Raw genomic sequence first — 17178 nt, 5'->3', positions numbered from 1 at the left:
CTATATTCCCTTTGTAAGTTCATGCAATTCCCCTTTTCGTCACATACAGCAGCACTATATTCCCTTTGTAAGTTCATGCAATTCCCCTTTTCGTCACATATAGCAGCACTATATTCCCTTTGTAAGTTCATGCAATTCCCCTTTTCGTCACATATAGCAGCACTATATTCCCTTTGTAAGTACATGCAATTCCCCTTTTCGTCACATATAGCAGCACTATATTTCCCTTAGTAAGTACATGCAATTCCCCTTTTCGTCACATATAGCAGCACTATATTCCCTTTGTAAGTTCATGCAATTCCCCTTTTCGTCACATATAGTAGCACTATATTTTACTTAGTAAGTACATGCAATTCCCCTTTTCGTCACATATAGCAGCACTATATTCCCCTTTGTATAATATATGCAATTCCCCTTTTTCGTCATATACAGCACCACTATATATATTCCCTTCGTGTACATGCAATACCTCTTTTTGTCACATGTAGCACCACTATATTCCCCTTTGGAAGTACACGCAATACCCGTTTTTGTCAAACATAACACCACTATATAGGGGATTATTTTAAAGAGTATTAATAAGAGCTTTCCGAAAGGAATACTATGATATTCACAGAGGAAAGGGATTATTTCTCCCATATTCAAAAATGGTGAAAGAGAACCTACAAAATTTGCGGTCAATAACGTTGCTCAATATCGATTATAAGTTGATTACAACAGTACTCGCTAATGGATTACGGAAAGTCCTGCATAAATTGATTGACGAAGATCAGGAGGGATATCAGACGTGGTTTTGATGTAGCAAGGCTCATTCAGGATGTAATTGATATTTTCAAATACAACATAATTAAAGCTACTTTCGTAGAATTAAGCCGTGTGTCATGGGACAATAGATACGAACGTCATGTATTGAACTGTGCGGACATCACAATCGCAAGCCGGTCCCGATTTCAAAAGCTGAACAAAATTTTCGGAAATATATTTAGTCGTGTTATACGCAACCTGCCGAAAGGTGTCTATTTTTTGTTGATTTTCACAAAGCGTTTGACACGCTAGAGTGGAATTTTATTTTAAATTGTTTAAGAGCTGATGGTTTTAAAACTGGATTTAGGAAATCGATAGCTATATTATATATATTCAACAACGTCATTTTGAATGGATGGCTAACATATTATCGTCTGTTGAGAGCCATACGGGCGTTATTACATTTTAAAGGTGTTCCGTTCGGAGCCAGAAGGGCGCTATTGCTGTACAAAGTCAATAGCAATAGCGCCCTTCTGGTTTCCAACGGAACATCTTTGATCTGCAATAGCGCCCTTCTGGTCCTCCGCCGACGATATATTCCCATCAAGAGGCGTTACTCGTTAGACAAGGATATCCATTACCGGCACCTTTGTTTATTTTGGCAATAGAAAAAAAATAGCCCTTAAAGTGAGAGATACAGAAAAAAAAAGTTTGGGGAAAATCGGACAGGTAATAAAAAAAAGTTATGACTTTTTAATGATTTGAAAAAAATGGGCAAATCAGTGAAAACTTTTAGACATGTTGCCAATTTGATGACGTCGTGGGTGCACTAATTACCATAATTTTGTTTATATTTATAGTGCAAATGCATCATTTCTACAGTACGTAAGCTACAAAGTTTGTATTGATGTAAACATGCATATAGGGGATCTACCTATCTATCATCATGGAGCTTTAGCTCCATGATTTAAACACTCATAAATTTCTTATTAGTTGCATGTCCGATTTTTCTCAACTTTTTTTTTGTTCTGATCATCTAATATTTCTGATCCTGTTGAAAAAATATTTTTGGGTAGACTCTTCTTTTTAAAATATGTGTTGCAAAAAACGGTGTCAATGAGTGATCATGATTTGGGGGGGGGGGGGTGACCGGTGAGAATGCAAGATTCTAACCTGCATGTATTATTTTTCATAGATGGTTTGGGCAGTGGATTACCATGATTCATAGCATGGCGGTAAGGAGGTTAAATACTGAGCAACATAATGTAGCCTACAGCGCAAGCTGGGGGATGATCATGGGGTGGCATGGGCGTACCCCCCCCCCCCCCCAGTTTGGGATGGTGTTCAGTCAGGGGAAAGTGAGTTTAAGTTCTGAAAAGGGTTAAAGACCGCCCCCCACAAAAAAGTCTTCACGACTTATTGCATATTAAAAGGATCATGATTATTTTAAAAAATTGAAGTTTTGGGGCTGTATTTAAGTTTTTTTTTTTAATTTACAATCAATAAGGTAGTGGATGCCCATTCATTTTAAGACTAATTACGGCAATGGGATGTTGATTACAAACTCATTATGCGCCTATATTCTTGAAGTAGGTATACCAATTTAAGGCATAACACATTTATAGGCATATAAACTAATCCACCCACACTCTTCTCCGCTCATTTCACGTTGTTGTTGTGCACCCCCCCCCAAACACACACTCAAATAAACACATTATGAGATTGTGGTCATTGCCCACTAGGCGTTTGATAAATAAAAATTCAATTCATCTCATTTCCCTCATTCCTCATTCCCTCAAACGCATGCCCATAGTTACACCAAACCAAGCAATAGGCCAACCACCTCACACACCCCTATACGCATGTATAAACATCCCCCAAACAAAAAGAACACTTACATAAACACGTATAACATACATACACAAACACTTTTTCAATATATTTACAGACTAATATATGTATCCCCACACGCCACACACACACATATTAAAAACAAACATACACCAATACCTGTACATGAATAATAGTCTGTTTTGACAGTGGGATTTAGATAATAAGCTTGAAGCTTACAAAATTTGTGGTGAGAGCCCCCTCCCCTGTCCCCGCAAGAAAATGAAATAAAAAAATAATAAAGGTGTACGCACGGCAACCACGTTTATTGTGCCCCCAAGAGGGGGGGGGGGGATACCTGGAAGAGTAACTTTGTCTTCATATGGAAGAATCATTTCACCCTGAAACACAATGTCGTGCGTTTCTAAAACACTCTAAGTCTTACTCCTCTCTTACAGTAACTGCAGGCAGTGTTATTGAGAAGTCTGCATGATTATTACCCCCCCCCCTGCAGACAAACGAAGAAAAAGACTGCGTCCAAGATTAAAGACAAAAACTTACACCAACAAATGTCATACGAGGACAGAAGTGCATCTGATTAAGTGAATTTTAATGAAACAAGTAATCTATCACAATGTGAAAACATCCATTCATACACAATGTAAAAAGACAATTCACAATGAAGTTGAAGCATGAACTGCACCAAACCTGGGTTATCCACAAAGTACTTATAAACACCAAACATGCAAAGGAACAATTGAAATGTCACATTTCATGAACTACGACCTCTTGTACATGTCCAACTCACAGTACTAAATACATACAGATTACTACAGATACTACAAATCTCAGTTCTTGAAAAATTTCCTTTCAATTTCTCATAATTTCTAGACATGCAGTGCCATATGTGACATAAGGGGAAGCATTGTATTGATGCTATGAACGATAAGGAGCGCTTCATTTATCTATAATTATGAGCAATTTTTTTTTGTATTAATAATTAATAATAAAATAAAAATTAATTAATTAATACGTGTTATATTTATACCAAATGTATATCTTAAAACCAAGACAAATGGTTAATTTATGTAACACACTGCATATTATGGCAATGGAAAAACTTGTTGAACCTTTGTTATGAATTGTTAATAAGTTTCCTACTTCATACTGGAACAATAAACACATAAACGTATATTATGCAATGGGTATACAATACTATGAAAAGGAGCAATGCATGTAATAACATCCAGCAAAATTCTTCAACGTTCGTCATGAATTTTGATATTTGTCCTGTTTTGTATAAAAAATAAACACAGCAATCGATATTATGCAGGTAAACTTTGTTTCTCAGTTTTTTAAGTGAATTTTTCGATAAACTAGTACAGCGAGAGAAAGAGAAGGGGGTGGTGCTGACAAGGGAAGGATATGTCATGAATTTCTTCTTCTCGTGTCCAATTCCACAAATACATGAACTACAATGTAGCTGTTACACATCTAGAGCAAGTGAAACATAAGACAAGCACTTATCAAATAAATGATATCCATTCCAGTACATTTCACATTACACTTGATCTCCTGAGCAGAAGTCAACTGAATTGAATAAAAAAAAAACATACTCCAGCCATGCTTACACTTACAAAAATGACGTACCTGTGCTATCATGTATATTTTTATGCATATATACACTGATTGTCTGCCAAGTATACCTGCTTTGTCCCCAGCACCAACATCATTAAAAAAAGAAGTAAACCCCCAAAACATTAGGGGAGGCTTTAGAAGGCATTTGCTCAGGTAGGCAATAAGTCAGATTTAATTTTATACAGCCTTTTTAATAAGGCTGCTGAGAGTTAGGTGAATCAACAATGAAATACTTAATTCCAATTATTTGCAATTAAAGCTGCCTTCACAAACAAACAATCATCTATCTTACTAGACTAATGATTACATCTCCGAGTTTGAACTAGAATCAGCTAGGCATGACATTACTAGCATAACATATATTTGTATTTATATATTGTACAGTGGGTAAAATGCTCTAGTTGGAGTGAGGCTGAGAAGCTAAATTTTATCTGAATGCTGGATGCTGAATCTGGTGGTGTAATTCTTTAAAATCAATTGTGCATTTTTTTTGTGCATAATTAGAAAATGAATTATTCATAATGCGTATTTTATGCATTTGGGGGATATTTTCATAATTTCAGCCTAAACAAGTACAAAATTACATGAAAACTGTGTAATAATGAAGATTAATGTTTCCCAAATGTGAAATAAATCAATTCTTATCTATTTTTATGAGTACAGCAGATTTGCATAAAGTATTAATGTATGTAAATGTACACAAATATATGCAGCTATAGCCTTTTTAATGACATGCGCATACTAATTCAGTACTGCCAACCTAAAAGCGCATTCTTGTCTTTTACATTTGGATAAGGGGTACCAAACTCATTAGATGTCAATAATTATTCAGATCATAAAAATATCAATCTCATTCCAAAGTGTCGACCTGAAAACCTTTTATTATTCAATTATTTTCAATAGAAAACATACATACATACATTTTCACAAGTGTTTCATTGCTGCACCAAAAGCATTCGTTCTGGTAAATGAGGGACATAGACAATTCATTGGACAATTAAATGTTTTCTACGAAGACAGGTGCAATGCAGTATGGCATGATGGTGCTATGCATTCATAGACATCTATAGATCTTAGTACCCCCTAAAGAAGCGAAAGAGGATAGAAAAGTACGGAATACGTTTTTTTGTTGGCATGTCTGCTAATTGGCCCATAATACCCCTTAGGTAGGTCTGATAAGGACAAATGTGGTATCAAAATCAGGGAGTAAGATTTAAGGGGAGTGAGAGCGATTGCTCTCCCAAGCTCCCCTTAAATGCTTTTTGGGGAGTGATTTACAGAGCCCCTTGTAACCCCAATCTTTCTACGTGAAGAACAAATTTAGCTCCCCTAAAAATTCTCCTTGAGAGCCTCTAGGAGAGCTATTTATAGCTCCACTGTAAATTTTAAAAATCAGTCCCTGCAAAATGTGTGCAAGACAAGACTGCAAGGGAAAAAGTCATAAAGCGAGAATCTGAAATTGGTAGCGGTCACGATGCAATCGCCAAAACTATGGAGGAGGGCAGTTAGGAATAAATGATAAGAGCCCCAGGGGGCCTGGTGCTCACCTGATGTCATGCAATTGTCATATGTAATTGCAAATTAGTAATTACCACATGCTTCAATTGAGCAACTTTCAATCCTATGCCTCTAGTAGTATTTTATCAATAAATTTGATTGAGAAATCCTCTGACTTGCCTACCAAATGGTCACCCCTGAACAAACTGCTGCCCTGTGGGCCCTATGTACTCTTAATCCTGCCAGCAAATCTGACATCAACTACCTCTGCCCCTGTAATTGCCTGAATCACATTTCAAAAATATGTTTGCATGCATTATTTTATTTTAAATCCTCATAGCTCGATCATGAGAGGGTACTCCTCCAATGCTCCACCCACTTGATTGTAAGGGACCCTAACACAATTCATCAAAGTACCATAAAATAATTGATAACAAGCATGACCCCACAGCTAATATTTAGGTGATTAATCACTATCCGCATGCTCTGTTGCCCATGAGGCGACAGTTTTTGCAGGGACGAGCATCTGTGCAGTTATAAGCCTTCGGCTCAGGTGAGCTCATATAGAAAGACTTCACTAATTGGATTGTTGAAAACACTCAAAAGGGATTTATGAAGACTGTAAGTTTATTTTATTCTAAGCACAATCCTGAATCTATCCTAAAAGATGCGTGTTACTGTTACCATAAATGTCCCGATTAACCTGTTAGCCCATCACCTCATTATCTTATCCCAAGTCGTTTGACTCTTTCCTCTGTCAGTCGTTCGGTCTTCCGCACCTCGTTCATGACCTTGGTTGCTATGGTCCTTACATCATGTCTGAAGGCTGGAAATCTCATTTTGAATTTTCTAATTTCTGCTCTTGCTGTTGAAATCAAAGTGACATTGAAGTTATTGCAATTACTATCAATAAAGATAGATACAGCACAGATTGCCATAAATTTAAAATAAGTTAACAGGTGAGAAGCACCTGATCTAAAAAACTCCCCGATAATTTCAGGGAGATTCAGTGAGGTCTAACTTCATTCTCTCAACTTGTTAGATGCACCAACACGTTATAAAAGTATGCATGATATTTACATGAGAAAAAGAATGATACGAACACCCGTGGAAACCTCTTCTCTGAATGATGCATACGACTTAGCAAAATAGACTACTAGCAGTATGACAAATCCTCAGGGAATACTTTTTGCCCCTTTTTCCGCTTTTCCACTTTTGCTGATCCTTTTTATGTGTAAAAAGTCACATAACAAAAGGAAGCATCTGTACTATATGAGGCATTCATAATTCAGTCTCATTTATCCAGATTAAGAAGACAAAATAACTGGTAACTGCATCTAAAGACTGGGCTTGATAGAATCAAGTGAAAACTCAATTGATCTCCCTGATAATATCAAGGAGATTTTGAAGATTGGCTGTGAGAATATGATTGATATGGGGGGGGGGGGGTAATTTCCGAAAATCGGTGTATCTGGTATTCCCCTTTTTAAATACCGGAGTACTCGGTGAAAAAACAAATACCGCTTCAGACTACAAAATGACCTATAAGTTGTAATGAGAATATTTACAGAAAAAAAAGCCAAAACAGACAAGGTCAGGGGAAACTCAATATTTTTAATGTATTATTATCCTGAATGGTCAGTATGACAGATGGCCCAAAAACATAACAGTGTGGCAGAGGCAAAAAAAAGACAAGGGTCACATTCAAACTGCATTTGTCTAGTAATTATATTTCAAACCTGAAAATTACATGATCAGTGTTTTCAAACACCTAGTAGTTTGTCAATGTTTGTGTAGATCATATGTGACCGCGTATCTCAAAACCAACAAAAAGTTGCACAAACCGATTTTACACAAGGACCAAAAATATAGGACCAAAATATGTCAATTTATTTTTCTACATATTTTCTGAAAGAGCAATTCTTCTTGGATCATAAAACAAACAGGAAATATGTCTTTACTGCAGTTTTTCTAGCACACTTTGTCTTTAGGGGGTAGAGTTCCCTTTTCATTCTTGAAATTCTTTTATACCCTCTTCACTTTCAAACTCTTGATAACTTTTAAAAGGATGATGCTATTGCATCGAAAGTTGAGAATAAGCATAACTAGACTGTTTGTAATGAGTGTGTCAAATTTCAGCTTAATTTAATAATACCTTCACAGTGATTGCTGTGGAGATTTGTATTCTGCTTTTTGTCCCATGCACCGCACGGAGCGCCCCTGGTTGAGATTTTGCATTTGAATAGACCCCAAACTTCAAAGCCCCTTTTCTAAGTAAATATTTTTTTCAGAATGGGTACTTTCTTTTCATTATTTTGATGGGTATGATGGTTGTTTTGAGATGCAGGGTCACATATTTAAAATATAGCAGATAGTCAAACTTACATGGAAGTTTTGTTTGAGTTGATGTGAAGTATTCTTTGAAGAACTCTTTTAGTTGAGCCGTTTCCCCAGACTCCCATCTCGTGTACCTCCGTTCTAAAATGTTGAGAGAATAATTATAGACAATGAAGAATATTCATAGACTATTGTTTTTTGGAATATCAAGATAACTTCAAAATAGAAAGCATGGGATTAGTAGTCATGTTTCAGGAGAATGTATATACACACAAACTCTATTTTGGCGAATGGGGAATTATTAATGGTCTTTCACACAATCAGAGGCTCGATTACCTCACTCAAGAGTGTTTAAGGTGCTACATTCCTGGTAAGTTAATTCCCATTACATCAATTCAATGACAAGAAATAAAATCTGCATGTGAATAATTGCCAGTTAGGGCTCCCAGCATTTCAAAAAGACGATCTGTGATGAAGTCTTAAAAATTCAATAATAGTTATTTCAACCTCATTTCCAGCTATAAATGTTTTCTATATGTTGAAGTTAACTATTTGCAGTACAAAAGACTTGTACTGCAGTCAAAGAGACTACACTATCAAAGGGTCATAGCATTTTATCCTATAAATGTTATTTTGATATTTTTGATATTTTGGGCCAATTATAAATTTCCCTGACATTTCTTTGATGTCAGTCTAGCAGGGACAAAGAAAACTGTTACAGCAAGTTGTACCAAATAAATATATAATCAACAATTTCATAAAAGGACAGAGAGAATCCTGATTAGAAGGACTGGACACTGCAGGGAGACCTGTATAAACAAGACATACAGAAATTCATACATCCATGTTTATTCATTGCAAATTAAACTGTATTAAAGATCAATGTCTCTAAAACATATTTTTTCTTTAGCACAAGGAGGAATAAACTAGTAAACAATTAGTTACACTATTGATATACAGGGATTGTTTTAATATGCAGTACCTCTTGATGAATCTTCCTGACGATTGAGGGGTACCAGGGTAGGATTTTTCCTAGGAGGACAAAGAGGTCCAGGGGCTGATACACCACCAGATGATCCAGCTGAAATAAACAATACAGAAACAGAAAGTTATATTTTCACATTGCAGGTAATTCACTTAATGCCATTAATAACAGATTCTGACTGAGACTTATAAATCATAAAAACATATTTATTCCAAGAAAATGTAAAAAACAAACTTAGGTATATTATGATGACGATGTTAGAATATCAATTGCTAGTACCTTTATACTTCTCATACCAAAATGAAATTTACTGAATGTGCAGGAGGTTCTAAAAAGTGAATATTTTAAGATGATTATGTCTAATTGAAGTGAAAAAAAAACATATAGTACCTCCATCATTACATCGTGATGAATTTTGAGGATCAAGGCGTTCCTTAGTGGGACTCTGTGGGACTCTAGGAGGAGAAAGAGGTCCAAGGGTTGGTACACCAACAGATGATCCGGCTGAAATGACCAATACAGAAATACAGAGCTACAAATGAGACATAACAATCATATAGACAGATTTTTCTAGGATTTTTCTAGTAATAGGATGAGGATGGCAGAATATTAACCCTAATCCTATTGGGATATTTCAATCACTTCAGTCCATCGTTGATCGCGCAAGCGCGCCGAAATTTGGCATGATCAGTGATACTTGGTTACCCTTATGTCCAAGTTTTATGAACTAGGTCCATATACTTCCAAGTTATGATGAAATTTCAAAAATTTTTTTGCATATTCTAAGTTCGTTGACCCTAAATGACCTATGACCTTGATCACGTGACCTGGAAACTCACGCAGGATGATCAGTGATACTTGGTTACCCTTATGTCCAAGTTTCATGAACTAGGTCTATATACTTCTGAAGTTATGATGACATTTCAAAAACTTAACCTTGGTTAAGATTTCAATGCTGATTTCCCAAACATGGCCAAAGTTCATTGACCCTAGATGACCTTTGACCTTTATCATGTGACATGAAAATAATGCAGAATGATCAGTAATAGTTGGTTACCCTTATGTCCAAGTTTCATGAACTAGGTTCATATACTTCCTAAGTTATAATGACATTTCAAAACCTTAACCTTGGTTAAGATTTCATTGTTGACGCCGTCACCGCCGCCGCCGTCGGAAAAGCGGCGCCTATAGTCTCGCTCTGCTATGCAGGCGAGACAATATACAGATCTATTTTATATGTAGCAAAATACCTTGGTGTTTATGTGACTGTATGTGATTATAGTCAGGATATAAATTAAATGGAGTGCAGATGGAAGCGCAAGCAACCCTTCAAAGTATTCCTAATATTGATTTTGGATGAGATGCTGTTTTATTTTTGTTTACATTTCTTTTCATTTTGATGTCCCCTTGTATTACAAAAAATATATAAGCGTTATTGAACAAAAATGTATATTTGCATATTTCGCTAGCGACAAAAAAAAGTGCACTTGCACCATAGCGCTGTGTATGCACTAACATCAACATGCGTGTACTATGAATGGCCTCCCACCTATACGCGAATGCGCTGTTTTCGTCTTTCGCTGTGTGTATGCACTAACATCAACGTGCATGTACTATTGATGGCCTTCCGCCTTCCCTACGAATGCGCTGTTTTCGTGTAGCTTGCAAGGGTAAATTTTGGTGGTTTTTCCGACGCAAGAATACTAGCTAACTTCAGTGCGAAGTATATATGCTTTTCTAGCTATGGACAATTATGCCTGAGCTGAGAACTGAAGTTTACCGCTTTTCTGAAGCGCGCATTTCCGACTTTCGGATCTCGATCCGGGAAGGAAAAAAAACGTGGAAAATGTAGATTGGTGTTTGAGGGAAAAAATTGGAATTCCGCGTAAAATCGAAGATTTCACAGCCCATAACCCAATAAAAAAGATAAAATTCACATAGCATAAATGATGTAGGTTACAATTTATAATTCACATTTTGAAAACCTTATTTTTTACAATTTTGGGGGAAAAATTAGCTAATTAGCATATAAAAGGTCCAAGATTGTAAAACGTCAAATTTTTGGATAGCTTAGTAACTCGGCGTTCCACAAATATATGGTTTATTAGGGTTTTGAACATCATAAGTTATTGTTTTGGGCCATGCTTCCACCCCCTCCATTTTGGCAATTAATACCATACTTGGTACCTTAAGCTTTTAACTCATGTGAGCTACAATGTGATAGTGAGAACTGAGCAAAACATGTTGGATAATATATTACTTCCGGATATGTAAGATTGGGTCTGCTATGAAACCTACCATAGTTTCTTTCCTTTCCAGGTGAATTCATATCTGAAGACACTTTCTATTTGTTCTTCCCTTCTTTCAAGTTCTTCTTCTGTAATCAGATGCCCTTCATATTCAGCTATAAATTCACCTCTTGTAATATCCCTTGTAGCAACTACACCACGACCTGATGATGAAGAATGTTAATTCCAAAAGATTAAATATGACTTTATTAATAAGAGTTTGATGCCTTTTGATCGATTTATAGGCAAGCATTAAGATAATGGGGATGGGCGCGGGTAAGATTCCTGAAATGGGTCATTCCATGCCGATTCACCCAATAAAAGTGCCATTTTGGACCTTACCCTCTCAGAATTTGTTCAAATTCGACACACATAAAATTTAACATTTGCTTTCCATGAAACAAAAAAAAATTAGTGTAAACGGCCCATCGGTTTTTGAGCCCTGGCCCGCCCTTTTTGTTTTGTTTTGGCAAAAAGGGGAGTGACCTTCAACTTTCAACAGCACATTGCGCCTGAACCGGTTGACCAATTTTTATTTTAAATGATATTTACAAATTTACTGTTGGCCCTACATATTGATATTGGTGTTGGTAATGTGTGTACAAGTCTCAATGATACATGAATACTTTCAAACTAAAGTTACATTACAATCAATTAAAATACTACATATCTCATGTTGATACTTCAAAGATCTGTAGGGTATATCTAGTATGGGACAGTAGAGCTGACTAGGAAGCACACTCATTGTTGTTTCCGTCAAAACTACAGCTTTCTTGTGAGTTGTATGTAGGCCAATTGCACCCCAATCAAAAGGGCTAAACAAATGTCTCTTTTCATAAGCAAATATACATGTAGTCTACATATATTATTCATTTTGTTTAATGTTTCCTGTAATACCTGATAAGTTGAGTTTCCCTTTTTTATTTGATTTCAATGTAATTTTAGTTTGGGAGTATTCATGTATAATGGAGACTTGTACACACATTAACACCAATATCAATATGTGGGGCCAACAGTAAATTTGTAAATATAATTTAAAAGAGCTTTTTAGATGAAGAAATAAAATATCATCCTAGATCTTTACATATTATGTTGATATTATATTGACGATTAAGTTACATAAAAATCAAGTTAAAAAATTATTCGGCCGGGGGTCAAAATCAAGGTCAAAGCAAAGGTCAAGGGGTAATTTAAAGTGCTATGACCTGAATCTGAATCTGTGAAGTTCCTGGTCCTGATCCTCAAGTGGATATTGATGACCAATAAGAACGTTAGCGATCGAGAGAGCTCAATATTTTCAGTACATTTTGGAGTTGAGTTCCACCACTTTACAATTGGCTGTAGGGACTATAGTAATTATTCCTTTCATGACAGTATTCTACAGTTTATTTGGGATACTGTCATGAAAGGAATAATTACTATAGTCCCTCCAGCCAATTGTAAAGTGGTGGGACTCAACTCCAAAATGTACTAAAAATATTGAGCTCTCTCGATCGCTAACGTTCTTATTGGTCATCAATATCCACCTGAGGATCAGGACCAGGAACTTCACAGATTCAGGCCATACCACTTTAAATTACTTAAATAATAATTTTTGAATTCCTCTTTGAAATTTGAATTTCCTATTGAATGGTACTAGTTTCATAAAATTTGGTCGACCGGTTCAGGCGCAATGTGCCGTTGAATGTTGAAGGTCACACCCCTTTTTACCAAAACAAAACAAAAAGGGCAGGCCATAGTGCAAAAACCAATGGACCGTTTACATTATTTTTTGGGGGGTTCTTGGGATTAAGTAAATGTCAATTTTATGTATGCCAAATTTGAGCAAATTCTGAGACGGTAAGGAAAACCCATTGGGTGAATCCAGATGGAATGACCCAAATGTATCTTGAGTAGATATGAAGTTACCTACCACTCATTGCTTTTCCAATTTCAATGTAGATTGCTCCAGAAAATTTATCAAAATATTTTTGCTGGAAATTGGAATCCCTCAAGTGTATTGCATAGACTTAGATCTAATTTACATAAACATGAGTTCCAACAACCACAATTCAAAAAGGTTTTGATTTTACTTTACTTCTGCTTTTTTTTCCAATTCCAGTATTCCAGTTATTGTTTAGCTTGAGGCTGAGAATGGCTCACTCTGTAGAAATGAGCAAGGACCAAGTCCAAGGTCTACTCAAGCGTAGGTCTTGGCATTTTAAAGTTTTTTTACTTTTATGCTTAAAAGTAACTTGATTTGTTTCAATTGGATAACTATGCAAATTTAATGTGAAAATATCCCTGGGTCAATTACCCTTTAAAACATTTATGTTTTGTCACTTATTCTAAATTATCTATCTTCTGGGGTGTAATTGTCGTTCGGGGGGGGGGGGTTTCCTGGGGATATTTGTCCTAGGGGTAATTACCCTTGGTGTAATTGTCTGAGCAATGCAGACAGTAATTGTTCCCTTAGAGTAGTCATCCTCTAACCATGAGTTAGCTATTAGAAATCGTCTGAAAGTTCTATCAATGAACTCAACACTTCCTTGTCTAATAATCTTTTCCAGGGTTGTATTGATCTACAAATATGAATATTGAAAACCATCCATCTTCTTATGCCATACAATATATGACCCTCGTTGTTGACAATTGTTGCAATTTTGCTCTGTGGAGTGATGCGATCATTTCGTCATTCGAATTTTGATATAGCGATCTCTGTACCGCAATCCATTCGTAAATCAATGCTCTGTTTTCGATGATTTGAAGTCAACAATCTATTTATTTGTTTTATATAAATAGATTCAACAAATAATTGTGTATTTCAAGAGATTTATTGCTCCAAACATCAGAATCTAAACACAATTGTGAAAACTGCACAAATTATTGTGACCCCATCATACATTGAGCTATCCGTAGCTAGACTAGATCTATGTTACATAGCACCCAAGGCATACAATTCCCTAACTTAAGCCCCCTGAAGATTATTGCTCTTGCACTTTTCTCTGCAAGGAACATACAAATTGTGGAAAATGCTGATGACAGAGCTAAAGAAAATCTAACCTTTTTCCTTGTTCACCCATTTTTGTTGGATCCAGTCTGGGTCCTGGCCACAACTAATGTAGTGCTTCGCTACCTCCTCTGGCTTTCTTCTTTTCATCTGCAAAAATGAGAAGTAAATCTATTGATATTACTTAATAGCATTAAGATTATTGATCTACATTAAGTTATTTGACTACCGGTATAGATCTAACATCTAGACTAGATCTAGGGGCCTAACAGTTTAAAAGTAGATCACACTGATAAACAACTGGTTAGATCTTTTATTCCTCTTTGTATTATTAGTATTACGTTAGACTTCTATATTCTAAAAATTGTTGTTTAGAAAATTTACTATTTAGTTTAGGTTTATCAGTGTGGTCTATTGTAATTCACTCGGATTAATACTAGTAAATCTAGACTCTAGTAACTTTTTGTCCAGTTATTGGGTGTCCGGACGGGTTGGGTGCCCGGACACTCCATTTTAACAGCCATTTGAAAAGGTTTACAATCAAATTCTTCGTTGTTTTTTAGCACAAAATGGGAAACAATATTGTGGAGATCAAATATTGATGATGAAAAGCACAATTCAACGTAGGCCTAGATCTATATATTTTGGCTTAATCCAAAGACAAAAAACAGGGCTTCAATTTTGTTAAGACAAGTGTCCGGACACCCAACCCCCCATCCTAGGACTAGTCTAGGCCCCTAGACTAAGTCTAGATCTAGGCCTATAGTTAGCCTATCTAACTTAGACCTAGAATCTAAAACTAACTAGTTTATAGCTTGGAGGGCCTGCCGCTTGGAGGAATTTTTTGCACCAATAACGGCCGCGGAGCTACATTTCATTTTCAGATCTAACAGTTAGTCCTAACTGTTAGGACTAGATCTAATGAAGAGAAGTCTCGGCAGCTTCTTCTTCTTCGGTTAGTTTCCTCCAGTCTGGAGAACTGCAAATGGTGCAGAGGAGTTGTTCTACATGATGACAGGATCAGATGGGGGTAGGCCTAGTACACAGAACAGGGTTTACGTTTAGACAGTGACATTCGTACGTTTAACATGTAGATCTAGATCTAAGTCAAATACAAAACTGAGAGAGGAGTTGTGAAAAGAGGACTGAGGAGTTGTGAAAAGCATGCACTCAACACGGCAATGAAGGCTTAGGCTAGCCAAAGAAAATTTCAATGTGTGCTCAACTTTTAAAAGAAAAGAGGAAAAATAAGGCAGACAAAATCAGAAATACAAATCGTATGGTAATAAGAGTGGCACTCACGTAAATGCGCAATTTTCATAGAACAAAACATCAAACTGATACCAATTTTCAATCTTGACCGCAGCAATCCATTTTGATACCAAAAACTACAAAAATATTTGATTAAAAATGAGTATCAGCAAGTTTCAATTTGCTACCCTGAAAATTTCAATAATTGTCAAAAAAGAAATGTCCGAAACTTCACTGCATTTGATTTGCGTGCAAAATGAGCTAGTGCGCAGACATGGGCACCAATCATTTTTGCTACACAAAGTGACAAGCCCGTCTGAAAATCGTAGAAAAACATTGTTCTTGTAAATAATTTCTTGAATTTTTTTGTTTCCTTGATCATTAGAATATAGAGAATGGAATGACATTGATGACTCTCAAAATAATATTTTACTTTGTAATAAAATCGAGATCAAATTTTAGGTGCGCAGACTTAGGCACTCCCTTCATATTACAAATCATGACTGATAACATAGTTTTGTGTTAGCCTACGCCTACCGCCGGTATGCACAGTGGTCACTGACTTACCGTTAAGTTGCTAGAAATATATCCAAAACTTAAAGTTCTTCTTCTTCTTCTTAGTGAGTACAGTCCACCATCTGTCGTACTATTTACAGTTTCAGGAAACTTTCAGGAAACTTTCAAGAAACTTTCCACTCACTGGCGGAAGGCGTCGTGTTCGGTCGGCTGCACTGGTTTTAGGCTAGGCGCGACGCAGCTCCTCGACCTCATCACCTGCACCGGCCGCGCTGCGCCGGGGCAGCCGGGCCAGGCCGGCCGCCTAGTGCAGCGCTAGGCCGTGCTAGGCGCTGCCGAGGCCTGCGCGCGCGGTAATTTGTGCTTTTCGCTGTTCTCGTGCACACTACATGTTCACGTTGCAAACGCTTATCATTGTAACAGCGAAATCTTCGTAGAAGATATAAAAGTAAAATATATAGAGATTTTCGAAAAAGGAGGGGCACTATTAGGATTAAAAGCATTCATGTTTTGTACAGTTTATATATTGTGGTGTAGTTTTGGGATAACGTAGGTGGTGGATTGAGTTACATTTTCATTGACAGATAATGTTGATATATACCCCATTTTACAAAGATTGTCAGCATATACATCAATTCGCCTTAACAACCAGTTTTCCTCCAAACGGTATATACACACAGTTTTGTGCATGATTGTAATGTCAGAGTACTGCTGGGTAGATTTGGCCCAAAGTTCGTAGGAAGTAAAAAGGAATACTGCCCTCTGCTGGAATAGATTTTAAGCATTGTGTTGAACCCCCGTCATTGAGAATTTTAGCTTTAAAACGTAAGGGCGAATCCAAATATTCCCCTTTGGGTCGAGTTCGCCCTTCCGTTGATTATTAACCCTAAAGCTTCTCCTTAAGTAGGATTTAGATACATATATATATATATATATATATATATATATAGGCCTATATATATAATGATTACATTTTATTTCTATAGCGCTTAATGGAATTTCTAAGCGCCTCACAAAACGATTACGTACCGTATATTAATATAAATTGAACTTTTAACAAACAAGAAATATGCATAATATATGCAAAGAGCCAAGTAAATGCC

The 17178-nt window shown here is 36.4% G+C and overlaps 1 protein-coding gene across 3 annotated transcripts; it reads right to left on the bottom strand.

Moving 5' to 3' along the window:
- Positions 1 to 485: 485 nt before the first annotated feature.
- LOC121413364 lies at positions 486 to 16306 on the bottom strand. 3 transcript variants are annotated; one of them, XM_041606157.1, is made up of 6 exons: positions 16127 to 16306; positions 14362 to 14458; positions 9422 to 9535; positions 9029 to 9127; positions 8095 to 8187; positions 486 to 6574 (listed from the first exon to the last, which is right to left on the bottom strand). In XM_041606157.1, the coding sequence occupies exons 2-6, from the start codon at positions 14456 to 14458 to the stop codon at positions 6432 to 6434; spliced, it is 546 nt and encodes a 181-aa protein (XP_041462091.1). In that variant the 5' UTR covers positions 16127 to 16306; the 3' UTR covers positions 486 to 6431. The 3 variants fall into 3 exon arrangements, with proteins under 3 accessions (XP_041462091.1, XP_041462092.1, XP_041462093.1); XM_041606158.1 differs by lacking the exon at positions 14362 to 14458 and adding an exon at positions 11330 to 11483 and having other exon boundaries at positions 3781 to 6574; positions 16127 to 16303; XM_041606159.1 differs by lacking the exon at positions 16127 to 16306 and adding an exon at positions 11330 to 11483 and having other exon boundaries at positions 3781 to 6574; positions 14362 to 14449.
- Positions 16307 to 17178: the final 872 nt, after the last annotated feature.

Source organism: Lytechinus variegatus, chromosome 4, assembly GCF_018143015.1.
Source record: "Lytechinus variegatus isolate NC3 chromosome 4, Lvar_3.0, whole genome shotgun sequence".
NCBI classification, from domain to species: Eukaryota; Metazoa; Echinodermata; class Echinoidea; order Temnopleuroida; family Toxopneustidae; genus Lytechinus; species Lytechinus variegatus.
Note: the sequence above shows the minus strand (reverse complement) of the source record. Positions and strands in the feature narration are given on the sequence as shown.